The sequence below is a fragment of the Labrus mixtus genome, chromosome 16 (assembly GCF_963584025.1).
Source record: "Labrus mixtus chromosome 16, fLabMix1.1, whole genome shotgun sequence".
Classification (NCBI taxonomy): Eukaryota; Metazoa; Chordata; class Actinopteri; order Labriformes; family Labridae; genus Labrus; species Labrus mixtus.
Genome location: NC_083627.1, coordinates 12,358,991 through 12,376,079, shown reverse-complemented (window position 1 = coordinate 12,376,079; position 17,089 = coordinate 12,358,991). Strand labels below are relative to the sequence as shown.

General features: G+C 37.2%; 1 protein-coding gene across 1 annotated transcript; it reads right to left on the bottom strand.

Moving 5' to 3' along the window:
- Positions 1-1,949: 1,949 nt before the first annotated feature.
- Positions 1,950-16,555, bottom strand: kpna6 (karyopherin alpha 6 (importin alpha 7)). The gene is made up of 14 exons (XM_061060589.1): positions 16,407-16,555; positions 13,746-13,879; positions 13,538-13,630; positions 12,622-12,721; positions 12,417-12,511; positions 11,226-11,357; positions 11,006-11,094; positions 10,787-10,886; positions 10,296-10,459; positions 10,122-10,200; positions 9,629-9,754; positions 8,579-8,706; positions 7,050-7,234; positions 1,950-6,817 (listed from the first exon to the last, which is right to left on the bottom strand). Exons 1-14 carry the CDS (start codon positions 16,408-16,410, stop codon positions 6,630-6,632), a joined length of 1,617 nt encoding a protein of 538 aa, XP_060916572.1. The 5' UTR covers positions 16,411-16,555; the 3' UTR covers positions 1,950-6,629.
- Between the last annotated feature and the right edge of the window lie 534 nt (positions 16,556-17,089).

Sequence of the window (17,089 nt, the reverse complement as noted above, 5' to 3'; positions counted from 1 at the left end):
CAATAAACACCAAGCCAGGCAGATGATTCTTATCAAAATCAATTATTTCAACAAGACGCCGGATATTATCTCCTATAAATCGACCTTCCAGAAAACCAGTGTGATCAAAATATATTAATTGTTGAATGACGTGCTTTAATCTAAGACCAATAAATTTAACTCAGAAACGAGCATCACAGCACAGAAGTGTCAGGGGTCTCCAGTTATTCAATTTCACAGGGTCTTTTGTCTGGCCGTCTGCATTATGTTTCGCAATAGAGAAATTAACCTTTCTCTTGGAGAGGTAGATTGTTGACCATTTTCCAAAGAAAAAGTAAAACAGGCTAATAAAGCCTCCTTAACTTCTACTCTACAGGTCTCCGATCTATAGTCCACGATACTTACCATTGGGAAAAGAAAGTATTGCATCATATACAGAGGTGTCAAAAGTATTCACATTCATTACTCAGGTAGAAGTATACATACTAGGGTTTAAAAAGACTTCTGTAGAAGTTGAAGTATCAACTCAAGCTTTTTACTCAAGTAAAAGTGTAAAAGTACTGGTTTCAAAACTACTTAAAGTATAAAAGTAAAAGTAATGTAAGGGGGAAAAAATGCCATTAAGGACAAAAGCTTAGGCCGCGCCACAGGGGCATATAGTGCACTACCCCACCTCCCCCAAAAAACATTTTTTTCTCAGACCAATATGGTGTCGGAATGGTATATATTTATACTTCTCATCCAACCACAATCAAATTCACTCTATCCGGATGGCGCGATTTATCTGGATACGTTTTTTTTTTTGTGTGTGTTTTTTTGAACGATGAAAAGCCAGAATTAAATAGGAGTAACAGGGCTATTTTTAAAATGTAAGGAGTAGAAAGTACAGATAATTGTGTGAAAATGTAAGCAGTAGAAATAAAAAGTCAGCTGAAAAATAATTACTCCAGGAAAGTATAGATACCCAAAATTTCTACTTAAGGTAACGAAGTATTTGTACTTAGTTACTTGACACCTCTGATCATATACTGTAGCTCTTTTTCTATAATAGGACCTTCACATAATGAATGCTATCCATCTGTAAGTTTAGGATGAGGAAATGATTTAATCTGTGCTCTCTTGCAACTGAAAGTCTATGACAGCCAGATTTCTATCCACAATTTAAATTAATTAGATCAAATGTGAATCTATTTACAAGCAATTGTTGTCCCACAAATTGTGTCAATTTATAAAACTGAAGACATGGTTAAAGTAGTTTTCATACCGAAATAAACTATGTTTTATAAGATGCTAAAATGCCCAATAACTAGACACTTTGGAGACAGTGGCTGAGAGGAGCATGAAGGACAAAATCATGGCCATCTTGGATAACTCTCTTACGCTCTACATGATGAGCTGTGGTAGGTGGGCAGCTCATTCCACCCAGGCGCTAAACTGAACTCTTCAGGCGCTCCTTTGTGCCCACTGCCATCAGAAAATACAACAGCAGGGGAACCACCATGATTCTGATTACACCCTTCATGCTATTCTACCATTGATATATACTGTATATGGTATTGTATTATATTACATTATTGTACGATATAATATTAGGTTATTTAAATGCACTTTTTATTTTTACATTCTTTAACTTCTAAATGGTCTAAATTGTAAATTAGTTTGTCAACTTGGTGCAGGCACATTAGGACTTTGCAGTTGTTTACTTTGCAGTTGTTTAGTCGTAAATCCTGTTCTGATCTGCTGAATGTTGCAGTTTCTCCAGGATCAGCATGAACAGAAGATGTTGCATCTAAAATGCATTCAGACTGTTCAGACTGGCTACATGGGAACTCAAGTGATGATCAGCTTTCTCTTCATTCAGAGAAAATTATCTTTTCAGATTCAGAAAAACAGATGTTGCATTTATAATTTTGAAATGAATCATATAGTTCCACACACACACTCTCCACTAATAGAAGAAGACACATACATTGAAGAGTTGCAACATAGCTTTATTTGTTTGGTACAGTATTTTCACTGAACTATTCAATATGTTGATTTTTAAGTTTCAATATTTGCTTTGTCCTGTATTTTTCAATGTCCATGTATGTGTATCATGTTCAGTTGAAAGTGTATTAGTTTGTTGTCACTCATTCATACCGTCGGTAAAGTCAAGTCAAGTCACAGTTTATGATGGGTATTTTGAGTAAAATAAAGAGTAGTGAAAATAAATATAACAGAAATGAGAGGACCAGAGCTGACACTGGCCAGTGATGGCATATTACATTAAGTATTTTACATAAATGTAACATTGTAAACATTTGCAGAGTAGACAACATTTTTTGATCAAGCCAAACATGACTTCAGATTTTGATAAACATGAAAAGCTCCTAGGACGGAAGACGTCAGATTTGAGATATTGAGTGATGTCTTTTCATTCTCCTATAGATAACAATGGTTCCCAATCATGCATCCTGACTAGGACAAACTTTTACTCTAAACATAATTATCCAAAAATATAGCCAAGAATATCCTGATCAGAAAAAAAGATCATGAAAAGCAGAGGAGGCTTGTATCCTTGTCTCTGATTTGATTTTCCTTGTTCTTTCTGTAACATGTTCTGAGGCTTTTTCTCCACTTCTCAGAAGTGATTAGGTTTGCATCTGAATCCCTGTCATTGTATCAGAACATACATATAGGTTAACTTATAATACTTTTAATGTAAATCACTGCATCATTTCTGAATGCCAGATTTTATATTAGAAAAATGTGTAGTAGGTTGACTGTTAACTCCACTCATTGGTAGGAGTGTCACCTGTGGATGTAGTAGAAGATTGGAGGGGGATCTCCAGGGTGCCGGATTTTAGAAAATATTTATTGCAGTCTTCTAGATTACTATAGAGATATTTCAGTCCTCCAAACATTACTGAAAATAAGGAAAAAAATTCTAAGTGATAAAAGAGGGTCTGAGCTTTAGCAGCATTTAATGAAAAGGCGCAGGTTTGGAATGGCTTAATTAATCTCATTCTAAGAAAAAAAATCATCCAGTTAATAATTTCAACCAGTCTTCAGGATGTAAAACTTTTGTAAAAAAGGAAAACAAAGATTTTGCCTGCAATGATCTACTCTGATAGTCACTTGCATATTCTCTGTTTGCTTCATGTGTCACATTTAAGTACTATCACATTTTTGTATATTAATTGTAATTATTGTATTGGCACAGAAACTTACTTTGGTTTATGACCTTAGGCTCAGTGCTCAATATTTAACTATACTGTACGGGCACAGTAAAAAAAAAAAAAAAAACAGAAGATTGCCTTAGTGGGGACCATAACACCAACTAAACTGATGTTATTCGATTCCCCACGTAGAGTTCCACAGTCGAGAATGCCACTTTTTTAATTAAATTATGGCAGAGAAAATCATTACTTTAAAGATGTGGAAACTGAAGCAGCAATGTTCTGCACAAAGTGTGTGCACATTCAAGTAAAAAAAGACAAGCAAAAATAAAGTGTAAGGGTAACACAGATACATAGGATCCTCCAGTCTTTGTGGTTAAATTGGCACTTTTGTGAAAAGCAGTGCATTTTCGTTTCAGAAATACAAATAATTTGTCCTTGTTGATGCACTGATTTTTTTATTTTACATTCCAATTCTGGCTTTTTTTGTTGAAGGCCTAGCGCAGAAATGGCCTTAAAATGGTTAAGCTCAGTAATAAATGCTGCTCTACACATCCGTCATTTGGAGGTTAAGATCTGTTCTTAGAGTTTGGTAATTTAACTCATGTCTTATAGGAGCACATGTGTTCAGTGGACAACATCTCAAACTGGTGTCATAGTAACACCTTGCTATACTTAAGTGTTTGTATTGATGCAAAATGCAATTGTTTTCAATTTAAAAAAAAATGCTACTGAAAGTGTTTATCCGAGTATACCAGTTCCATTATTTAATGTTTGGCTGGTTCAGCAATCCACAGAACAGGGCTCCTAGACTCTGGTCAGGACATAGTCATAGAGTCAATCAACCTTTTGCTCACACTGTGCCTTTCAGACAAACATAACAGGACAAAGCTTTCTGCATCCACAAAGCATAAACCCTTATCCAGGATCAGCTTGCTCACAGGAAAAGCTGCTCTGAGGCCAGGGTCAACAGAGCTAATTCAAACCATCATATGCCACGTGGCTAGGAACAACAACAAAAAAAGTTTCCCGAAACAGTATTTGTCTGCTCAAATTATGATCTTTTGAAAAAGTCTGAGGCACTCAGAGGGTTAAGTATAAAAAGCCTTTAATTCATGTGGGCTAAAGGTTCATAAAAACATGCCAACATGTTTCAGCCGTATAGGCCTTCATCAGGGCAGACACAAAATGTTTTTCAGCAATTATGACAGTAATTTGCTTGTATATTTAGTCGCTTTAAAAATGTAGTAATTATCATCTGCCTTGGTGTCATGTATACATTTTGATGTTTAACTTTCTTTAAATGTGGAACCCTTTTTGCTAAGCCATGTGACAGCTACTGGCTGTGAACCTTTAAAGGAAGTAGCTTGGCGGCCATTTTGTATCTGCCCTGATGAAGGCATGCATGACTGAAACATGTTGGCATGTTTTTATGAACCTTTGGCCCAGATGAATGAAAGGCTTTTTATACTTAACCCTCTGAGTGCCTCAGACTTTTTCAAAAGCTTCTTAGTTGGATCCCCGCAGTGAAGAGCGCCAGAAGGAAGAATTACCAAAATCATTTTCAACACCCATGCAGCACTCCATGCATCTGCTTTTCGACTATTTGAAAATGATCCTCTTACTATTTAATGAAAACAGAACAGGATCTTAATTAAACTGAACCAAGGGAAACATTTTTTGTTTTATAAATAAAGAAAATATACAAAGTGCTTTTTAACAAAAAAATATGGCCACGAACTGTGGAGAAAAACTTAATAAAAAAAAATACAATAAAGAATAACTCATTGAAAATGCTGTGGAAACTCTTATTTGCCATAGCCACTCATCTGTGTGAGATATATGTACTGTGTCTGCTGGCGTTGTATGCCTGCGTGCATATGATATTTTAACTCTAAAATATATTTTTTACTCACAGTTGTCACTTGTTTGTGTTGTATCCCGAGCCAAACTCTGGTTGAATTGTTCTAAGAGCCACAAAGGGATAAACTCCTCTAACCAGGCATTAGTTACTGTTATTTATAACAAGCCAATACATGTCAGAAAAGACCCATGCTAAATCATTAACAGCTTAATTATCCTTCCTCAAGTGTATAGTAATACATTCTACCACCATACGAAACACTATCACCACCACCACATCACCATCACTGTTAACAGAACCAAACCAACCACTTGTGGCGCACTTCCTGCTTTTTAAAATCAAAATTCTGTAAAATAAACACTGAGCAAGGTGCAACAATGTCTTGCAGCTTTTTTCACACTGTTCTCTCTCTCTCTATAACAACTGTTTGTTTGGCCAGGGATACACAGTGACTATAGGCAAGGTAATACTTAGCCATGCAAAACCCACCATGTACATCTGGGAGGCTGAGGGAGGCACAGTGCCTGGCTAACCTGCAACTTGTTTTTCAGTCATATCAGAAAATCTTCACTTTAAATGTCCTTCTCATTAAAATTCCTGGTACGTGTTTATAGAGCACATCATTTTTTTTTTTTTTTTTTACATGTGCAATCCCTTGAATGCATGCCAATGTAAAATTAAGTTTGGTTTCTCATTTGCCCTTAATTTTACAGCTATGCCATATTTTCATCGTTAGATCACTTCATAATTCAAATATATTGTTGTTAAAACACAGCACACAACGAATATCTGAACTCTAACTCTATTCCAATCTCAAACCTACATTGTTCTTATCTTAAAATGTATCCTCTTAAACTAAATCAATTATCCAATATCCCAATTCCTAAATGTATACCCTTCTCCTGCCTGCCCACAAAATAAGTCCTATTTAAAAGATAAAAAAAAAAAGGGGGGGGAATGGAGGATCATACCTCCTTGAGCATCAGACTGTTGCCAGTAGTATGCCGTTGCCTAACATTTGTCTCTCTATAAGGGAATAGAAATGATTTGTCCATCAACCCAAAGCTAATAAAAAAAAAATTAAAACAAAGAGCAATAAAAAAAGAACTGATGAATTAAATTGGGGAAACAAAATAAATGTAAAACAAAGAGGGATAATGCTTAGTTTTTTTTTTGCTTTGAATTGCACTAAGTTAAACCAACATCAAAAACTGGTTGTATGTGCACATGACACTGTGGGGATGTAGGAGTAATCCTGATAATCAGCATGACCAATTTAGGAAAATGTTTGTTAATAAAAATATTTTAATCAATAAACTACTGCCGATGAGAGTCTATAAAAGCTAGTACAATAGCGGGAAGATGTCAGTGTGTGCGTTTTAAGACAGGGCAGACTCACAGTTCAGGTTGTGAGGTGTTCACTCCCTATTTTAAAGTGTTATGAAATTGATGTGGCGTGCTTCCAAAGTAGCATCGAAATCAAAGAAATGGTAGGAGGATGAAGAGGGGGAGGAGAAAACGGATCAAGAAAAGGGGGTATGAATTTATGTCTTAGGCATCTAAGGGCCCTCCATAACATGGGGAGGTATGAAGGGGGTGAAGGTGTTTTAGAGGAGAGGAGTGCTGACTTATAGCTGAAAGCCCTCCATCGGAGCCTCCTGCTGGGGGAAAAGGAACTGCTGGTTGGCTTGGTCAACCTGAGGGGCTAGACTGCTATCCTCGTCCTCAACTCCGAAGTAGTGCTCTATTAGATCAAATGCCTTCTGGTATATCTCTTGGTTGTCATGGCTCTGGAGGAATTCTATCTTGTCAAGACCTGGAAAAAAACAAGTAAATTAGATCATGGATAATATGTTATCTCTGATCAAATCCCACATGAGAATTAAAGCCTGTTTTCATTATTTTGGATTTCAATATACATGATGGTCTAAAAAGTATTTTAGATAAATACAAATAGTTAGTTTACAGTCATCTTATGTATTTCCACCTAAATATAAATCCTACACAATGGGTTTCAGAATGTAAGTGCACAAGTGGACCTGGTTTACCATATGCTTCTTCAATAAGGCTGCAATAAGGGTTCACTCCGCTGCCGTTGTTTTCCTGCTTGGCTTCTTGCTCCCCAAGCCTCAGGATATTCTCAAGGCCATTCAGAGCGACCTGAACGATCTTAGAGTCCATCACTGTCAGCAGATCACACAGGGGCTTAATGCAGCCCAGGTTCACCAGATATCTACATTCACACAAAACAGATGCACAAAACACATTTTCAGATTTGACTCTTAGTGTTTCAATTCAAGATTACAAATCAATTTACTACACATATGTTGTCAAACTGCATTGCATTAATTTACTAAAACAATAAAATAATTACAGACCAAAGGTGTTATCCAGGGTCAAAGCAAACCAGTGAGTTTTTAGTACATCCTTAGTCCCTTTAATACATGCAATTCAATCCTAAATAGTCTGGACCATTGACTATAAAAATGGACAATGTGTCTCCCCCTCCTCTTGTTGTACAATTTATTACCCTTAATATTCTATAGATATCTGTATTGATACTGATAGTGCTTATAGATACTGATACTTTTCAAAACTACTCTCCATCATTTGGTGCAAAAAAAAGAAGAAAATAAGTCATGACATTAAAAGATTCCTCATGTTTAACACAGTGACTTTTTAAACTGAGTGGATTAAATGTAAAAAGATTATGAGAGAATTCTGTTTCCTTCTTTAACACCTATAAAACTCCAGAGCATTAAACCCTAACTCATAATCCTCACATAAAAGCCAAACAGGAAACATATCAGGGATGTGATTGACAAAGGATGAAAAAGCATTTAACATTTTATATTTTATTTGATGTTGTTTTTTTTTTTGTTTTTTTTAAACTGTAAAAACATCATTTTACATGTGTTACCATTTTAGACTAGTTTAAAGTTTTCTTAACCTCACTGTCAGGGAAATAATTGTTATAAGGTTTTAATGGATGTTGTTCAAATTAAAAGTCATGCTTCTACTGTTATCATTAAGAGATTGACCATACGACAGTCTGACTAGGGCTGGGCGATATATCGATATATTTTCAAACAAGATATGGGGTAAGACAATATCGTTGATATCAATATAGTTTATGTTGCATTAAAATAACGTTATACGTGTACAGCTGCAGTGTACAACTATTTCTCATCTCACTGTCTGTCCCTCTTCACCCTGCTCCTCCTGTCTCTCTCTCTCTCTGAGCCAAACGAAATGGATAACAAAATACACAACTGTGTTTATTTTGTTATGCAGAAAATTAATTAATTTCACAAACAGGTAGTTTATTTTCATGTACATGTTGAACTTGTGCAACTGACTGTTAATAAAAGACATATCGAGTATCGCCATTCAGCTAAACAATATTGAGATATGAGTTTTGGTCCATATCGCCTAGCCCGAAGTCTGACTAGTTCAAATTATACAGCACAAAAAAAACATACTGGAACTTGAGGGATTATGAATATGGGGCAATTTAATCCAGATCCATTGGTTTATAGCTGAGGTGGTACTTTTGTTGATTTCTTGTAATTCTGACCTTATCTGTTCTGGTGTTCCTCCAGAGGTGGCATTAGTGATAGCCCAGGCTGCCTCTTTCCTGGTTCTGAACTCTGCTTTCTGTAGAATGTCGATCAGAACTGGAAAGATGTTTGCATCGATTACTGTCTGTTGGGAAGGATAACATTGAAATTCAGGGGCATATCTGAAAAACATCTTCAACACATTTATGGCATCTTGACTTTAAAAAAAATCCCCAAACTATTCATCATACCCCTCATGGGCCCCTTATGTTGTGATATATGGATAGAAGGAAACATCAGTCCCTAAAAAGCCAAAGTGTGTTCTTCAGTATATATAGATGTGAGGAATGTTAGGGCCCAAGATAGCCTGGAGGATATGTATGCATGGGGGCTATAGTCCTTGTCGCTGCAGCCATGGGTTAGAATCCAACCTTGGCACCTTTGCTGCATGTCATCTCCTCTCCCAACAATTCCTGTCTCTCTTCAGCTGTCTTATCCAATAAATGCAAAGTGGCCCAAAAAAATGTATATCTTTAAAAGCGCAAATTTAAAAAAAACAGACTTGGATATGACACTCGCATGAAGAAGTAGAGACAGCAGGTAGAGAGAGAAGGTTGAGCAACATGTAGCTCACATGTGTATTACATATAAGTCATCAACCACTTCTAAGGATGTTCAAAGTTACTTTAAGTGTGCATGACCAGCCCAATAATTGTAACTTCTAAATAAAATGAAACCTCAATGACTACTGTCTTAACATCTTTACATTTTAGAAGTTACGCACAGGCTATGCATGCACAGTGGCTACAAGAGAAACTTCAATTGCAAATTACTAATAAAAAAACGGGAAAACTGGCAGGTCTTGGTTTTGTTTCAAGCAACACGATGCGCTTGATGGGATTATTTACTTCTGATGGTCACTTTACATAGAAACCTCTGCCAACAGTGTGTGAATGGGTAGGTGACCTGCTTTATAGAAAAACGCATGCACACACGCACAAAACCCAATTATGAAGGTTGTTGGTTGCCCTAAAGTTATAAAGAAGTGTATAAAGTGTATTAATCACCTGTATTTGTGCTCGGTTTCCTGCTGTAATGTTTGAGATGGTCCAGCATGCCTCTTTGCGGATGGACTCTTTAGCACTGCTGAGAAGGTGCAGCAAACATGGCAAAGCTGAGCAATTCAACACCACCTATATTAGGCAAAAGGGATGAAGTCAAGTGGTGAGGGTAAAAAGTGCCCCTTTATGCAAGATGTACAGGTCAAGTCAGCAAAAAAAACAACATTTTAACATTCATCCTTTATTAAAGTTGACAATCTCTGCAGTCATCTGACAAGGCTAAGGAGATATATAGTGGCATCATGTGTAGCTTTTGGTCATTTAGATAAGCAGGATGAGATTTTCTGTAAAAAAAAACAAAAAAACAACTCCCACACGTACAAGACAAGATCAGCAAAGAGGGTTACAGTTTTGTTCACAGGGGTTGGCAAAACTGATATTAACTGAAATTTCCTCAGAGTAGCTTTACAGCTTCATATCACATGTAATCTATACTTACTTGTGTTTGGATGTCATCTCCAGTGACAATGTTTCCAACAGCTCTCAAGGCAGGGGAAGCCACCTTATAGTCGGTGTGCCTGCAAAATGTGAGATTTAATAGAGATATTATTTTTAAAAACTCACAAGCTATATTATTTGCGACTAAGAATGAATAAAGTAATGTAGGACTTACATTAGTAGTTCTACTAGGCGCCTGCAGACACCAGAGTCAATTACAGCTTGGATTTTGTCATTGGGGCCATCTGAGAGGTAGGACAGCGCCCAGCAGGCATCTGCCAGCAAGTCTGGGTCACTGCTAAATAAAAGCCTGGACAGCACTGGCAGACAGGGTGACACCTAGAAGACATGAACGTAACTGATGTGAAAAAGCATGGGGGTGGAGGAGTTCTACTGACTATTCACCTAAATCAGCATTTCTACAATTTATTTAGCAGACGCCTTTGTCCAAAGCAACGTAGATCAAGAAGTAACTACAACACATACAAGACTCTAGAGAGGAGGAAACAACTTCAGTAAGCACAGCTTTAAGTCTGATCGGACACAGAGGCAGTGCACTTTTTTCTTACTAAATAAAAAGAGCACTTTGCAAGCTTGTCGACAGCTAAATATACACAAGTAGTATGTCTGATGTGAAATTAAAGTGTTCATAAAAGAAAATGATACCTTTTCAAAAGCAGGTGGAGGGTTTTTTCCTCTGCAGAGATTAGACAGAGCCCACACTGCATTTCTAGTCATAGTCAATCTAGTGGATTTGGTCAGAAGCCTGAAATGACAAAGAAAAGCAAAACTCAATACAGATGATAGTGCAAACATTTTTATCATAGAACGCTACGGGTCTAAATAAGAATTTCCTCTTCAGAGGCAATAAAAAAAAGGCCTTACGATAATAGTGGTGGAAGGATGTTGCAGTTGAGCACGTAGTCCCTGCAAACTGCACTGTCCCCTGCAATATTACCCAAGGCCCAAACAGCCTGCATGAAAAATATCACAAAACCTTTGTTAACTATTGACCTTTAAGACAAAACCATGAACAAAGGCAGACAAAAAAAATCAAGTATCCCGATGGACTCAATAGATTATATAAAAAACACTGTGTCGTTACCTGTTCTTGAACATCCTCAAAGTCAGAGTTCAGTAGTTCTATAAAGATTGGCACTGCTCCAGCTTCAATCACTGTCTTTGTTTGCATGGATGTGCCTGATGCTATGTTGGTCAGTGCCCAAGCTGCTTCAAACTACAGGGGCATAAAAAATGTATTTTACTCTTTTTAAAAACAGAGTCTTGAAATGCTATTGTTGATATGGGGAAAATCTTTAAACTAGGGCTGTCAAACGTTAATATTTTTAAAAGCTATTTATTGACACATTTCAATAGTTAAATCCCATTATTATTTTTTTATGCCTTTTTTTTAGTATTTTGTTTTGTCACTAAGGATACTTTACTTCCCTGTTTGGATACAAACCCGGTTTTATTTTGAGAGAAATTGAGGAACTTGCGGTACATTGTAAGTTACAGCATGAATTTGACTTCAGAATAAGGAGCTTGCTAGAGATTTTCAAGAAATTGAAAATAGCTAAAGGGAATGTTAACAGGGGAAATGTTCGATGTCACAAGGTGCATATTACTTTTGCCTTGTCAACTGAGCTCTCAAAGTATTCTTTTTGTAGTGAAAGAGGCTGCTGTGTCGACCATTTCCATCACTGTGGTATCAAGAAGATGCTGCATGGCTTAGCTACATTACTTTTCATGTGCTGAAAGGGACCAAATGGTATGTGATTAATGCCACCGCAAAAGATGAATGCGCTAATTTCCGACCTTAATTGCATTGTGAGTAACACATTAACGCTGACAGCCCTACTTTAAACATGAGCTCATCTCAGAATGTAATAATTCACATTGAAATGAATTTCACATGAGATAGTTATTTAGGCATTACAGTTTAGAGATACATCTCACTGCTTTGACAAAACAGCAACAATGTTGCAAATCCAAAACTTGTTAAACACAGAAATGCTGTTTTACTCATCATCAGACAGTGTGTCTCGTGACTTGCAGCAATAAAACTGGACAGTTTGTACTACTAGTTGTATGCTGAATGTAAAACACATGATATTGTTTAATAAAACTAAAAGCAAAGGTGGCCAATGAAAGTGAATTAAAGAGAAATATTACCTGCTGTATATAAGAGAACTTTTTGGTTAACATACAATTGGGGGATTGAAGGTTTTAAAATTAAATGTAAAGCAATGTACATTCAATGCACAAACAAAAGTGAGTGTCCTTACAAACTGACCTGTAGTGTGCAGTTGATACTCTTCTTTAAAAATTCCACAAACCTCTCCACAACTCCAGGTGTGTTTATGACTTCATCAATGGGTGGGTTGGGCTCTAAAATCAATAGGGATATACTAGATTTAAGTATTTATATCTGGTACAAAGTGTGGTCATGATAGGTGCCACAGTTTTGTCACTATAAGAACACAAGTATACGGGTATACCTTTAGAAAGTAGTTTTCGAAATTTCTGTGTTGTGGAGAGCTGAAGCTCAGGGTCCTCTGAGAAAAGCATCTCAACCATGTCTCTGGTAATGACTCCTTCCTGCAAAAACACAAACATTAAACAAGACTTAAAGCACTCTGGGCTGACCAGACAATTCCGAACCTGCAGGCTGAAAAAGACCCTTGACAACAATTACTACCACAAATTTAAAATAAACCTCTGATTTTTCCTTTGTAAGCCTCTCTTGTAGGGCTTTCACACTTGCAGAAAACTCCTGAAAATCTCCTGATATTTGCAGGAGGAGCAGCATGTGTTAACACAAAGAGCCACAGTTTTGTTTGGACTTCACCCAGACTTTCTCCTACCAGACCCCTAGTATTTTTTCCACAGCAAGTCCGAGTGAGCTGATGTGAGAAAGCAGCAGGATATTCCCCGGAGAATTCACCTCGAGTCAATGGGAGGGGGAAGTGGTGTTTCATATCCTGTGACTGCTGCATGGCGCATAGAGCTGTATGCATGCTACCGCTACGGTCTCCATGCACGTAACTGAACGGCCGCATTATGTTTTATGTTAGTCAGTAAGTTGTTCTCTGCTCTTTTGTTTATACTGTGATTATGTTGACTTACACATAGCATTGCTATAAAGGCAAATATTTTCATTATAGCATCGTATAGCGGACTCTGTTGCTTTGTCCGCATCTTTTTTTTGACACGTTACCTCAGGAGACCCCCTGCCCCCCCCCCCCTACCATCTGACAGGGATTGTCTCCTGCTGTGTGGTTAATATGTGAACAGCCAGGTCAGGAGAATATCTGGAGCAGTCCTCCTGAAATAATCTAGATATTTACAGGAGTGCATATGTGAAAATGGCTTTGATTATGGTTTGCGTGTGGTTGTAGGAAATCAGACACTCACTGTGACCGGGGAGCTGAGGTAGGAGTCCACCAGAGGACTCTCAAACATGGCCTCCTCTTCATTGACAATGTCGACATTCCTCCGCTTGAAAAGCTGCAAGTATGATATTGTCAAAGCCCACTTAGAAACAGTATACAAAGACTGCATGCTTTCAAATAATAAGAGTTCAAAGATCTGTCGAATGGGATGGACAAGTTCATGATAATACCTGCTGTTCCCGTTTCTGTTTCCTGAGTTGAATGCCTTCCTCCTCTCTCCTGCGCCTCATCTCCTCTGGGTTAAGTGCTTTGTTCTTATATCGGTTCATCCTGTAGCTATCTTTGGCCGGACTGGCAGACGGCTCTTTTGGGTCACAGATAAAGGTAAAATACATGGTTAAGAAGAGAGGTAGGAAACAAATGTAAACCTCACACGATTCAAGTAGGTAGAATTTAGTATTCCTTGGATCATAGGGGGAGAGAACGAGAACTAAGGACAACACTTTAACCTGTCACCAGTGCAAGACAGTGCCAAACTTATGTGCCAACAGCCCCCTATGACCGCAGGGGGCTCCTAGGTTAATAATCAGAATGAGTGGCAGAAATTAAGGTTATGTTATAGTCTTCGAGCAATAGCACAACAACTTATAAAAAGCCTATGCATTTGTAATGTGTCCAGATGGTGAAGCCACGGCAGAAGATACGCCTGGATGCTCTCATTTTGGTGCAGAGTTCGTAAGATTAGCTGCAGTTTGCAAACTTCACTATTCGCTGTGTAGGCTGGATGGTTTGCTCTGTTGAGATGTTTTCACTGGTATCTCAGAGGAGACCCTATTCGCCTACAGCAAGGACTCTCTTGAGTAGGGTTGCCACCCGTCCCGTAAAATACGGAATCATCCCGTATTTTACACTTTGATATTGCGTCCCGTTTTGAATCAATACGGGACGCGGTTTGTCCCGTATTTCCAAGATGCCTTGAACTCAGCATCATTCAGAAATCATAGAAAGTAATGCCTGGCTTGACAGTGTCAGTGAAAATGAATATAATGTAAAGGAAACTATTGTAGGCCTACTTAATATATTTTCTCAGATGTTCATAGATAGGTTATTCCAGTATAGTTTGGATAGTGTGAATATTTTTCGGTACGTAAAAAACAAAAAGATGACATTTATTTTAGCCAAATCTGTATTCACACTATGGCCTGGGCGAGATATCATCAATACAACATCAATATATCGACAGTAGGCACTTAATTAATACAATAAGAAAATAGTTCAAAACCATATTAATAGTATCATTCATGATTTCATGAGAAAACAACAAAAACGACGAAGGACAGAATAAATAAATAAAAATACTATTAAATTCGTACTGTTTATTTAATTAAAATTCTGTCATCTTACTGCTCCCCTCTATGTTACAGCAGTGTCAAAAGCACTTTAATAATACTCTGTTAATGAATTAATGTTAAGTTAATAACTTTATTTGAAGTTTAAGTTAAGTTGTAAATTAAATAGTTCTAGCTAGTAGTAATCATCTGCTGACGTCCTGTTAGCTGCATTTCATTGTGCATACATTACTGTATCCGCCTTTACACTGAAGTTTTACTTTTGTAAATTATTTCAGAAAAAAAAGTGTTAATAAAGCACTTAAAACTTTAAGTATGACTCTTATTACTTCATTAAAACCACATTTTAAAATCATGATTCACCACAACAGGTGCCCCACCCCACCGTTGGGCCAGTGGTGGTCAGGCCTCTGCTGAGGTGTCCTTTATGTTTCTGCTTGGAAGGTGGCAACCCTACTCTTGAGGAGATGTTTAAATCAGAAACAAAAACATACTTACATCTACAATATAGTCACCACAATATGCCATTTACTGAAGTTGGCTTTACAACAATAGTAAATGAAAGAAACTGTGATTTGGCTGAACTAACTCTTTAGTTTGTCTTCATGTACCCTGAGTACAATTCACAGTAAGGAAACACATTAGGACAAAAATGCCAGATTAACCCTCAGCTTGATTAGTCTTAAAACATGTGGAAATTCACATTTATTTGTTTTTCTGTTAGTTACGCCAACATCATGTTTACATTTGTGAACAGGCAATAGAAAATGTATTCCAAGGACTTTGTATTTTCTAGTTCGGTGACTTCCATGTAATTGAAAAATATACTAAGGGAAAAAAATATAACGAAATAAGTGTTTCAAAATGATCAATTACAATGTTTTATTATTATTATTTTGGGTTTGAAGAACGAGGTTGAACACATCAGAGTCCACATAAAATGACCAATCTTATAGGTGGTGACTTATAATGGTTATGGTTCAGTGGAAATCTTAAAGTTTAAGTTAGTAACAGTTTGTTTGAAATCTCAACTAAAGCTAAATAGCCCCACAAACACATGACGGTGTAAACATGCTGTTTTTGTAAAGGAACACGGTAATCACCCAGACTGTGGGTTACAAATGCCACCGATCAAACCAATATGTTGACATGAGGGTGAATAGTTTTGGATTTAAAGACAGACATTGTGTCTTACCACATGAACACGACACAGCTCACACATAATGTGGTAAGCTATTAGCCGAGTTTCCTGAAGTTGGCTAACAGATGACACTGGTAGTTTTCACGGGTTGTGCTGTGTTAGCACAACTTGCTTTACATCTGAAAATAGACGAAACAGCGTCCCAATACTGAAAAGTTTGGCGTCGGATTAATATAACGAAGAAGAATTTACCCCCCTCCCTGCGTAACATTAACAATCCACCCAGCTAACGTTAGCTGAGCACTTCATCAGGATTTCATCATCATTACTTCTGACTGTCCCACACGAATTATTCAAAGCCTGGATTCACATTTCTACTCTTAAATTATCGAACATCTTACCCATTGTGTCCTGTGTGGTTTGAGTTTATCGAGTAGTGATGTTTCAAGTTAATTTTAAATCCTTTCTCTTTTCTTTTTTTTGTTGCTTTCCAGAATTTGCTCCTGTAAGCAATATGTCTGCCAATGACGGAAATGACAAACTATAATACCGAGTTAGTGCCACTTGGGGACGCAACAGCCTCACAAATTACTCTTCTTCTTCTTCTTGGGTTTTTTTTTTTGGTTTTCTTTTAAACGACGGTGCATTACTCCCACCTCCGCTCCGGAGTGTGGACCAGACATTAAAATCCACTTATAGTCTGTGTAATTAATTAAAGACAACTTTTCTGGTAACCCTACTCGACAGGTTCATTAAATATTCTATAGGGATTTTCCTGACCTCCAGTCTTCCTCAGTTTCTCATTCATGTTCTGTCTCGTTGGTAAATTGTATTCTATGATGGTGTTACAGTGTTCACCTAAACCAGGGGTCTCCAACCTTTTTTCATCTGAGAGCTACTTTCAAAAAATGAAAGTGGCCAAGGGCTACTTGCATCAAATCGCTTGCATTTCTTTACATAGCTCACATCAGCTGAATTAAGCTACTGTTTGTACTTGTGTGAAATTGCAATAAGCCAATGCTTATCAATGATCGTAAATTCACATCAATGTCCAAGAAAACATTAGTACTTCATACTTGTTTTT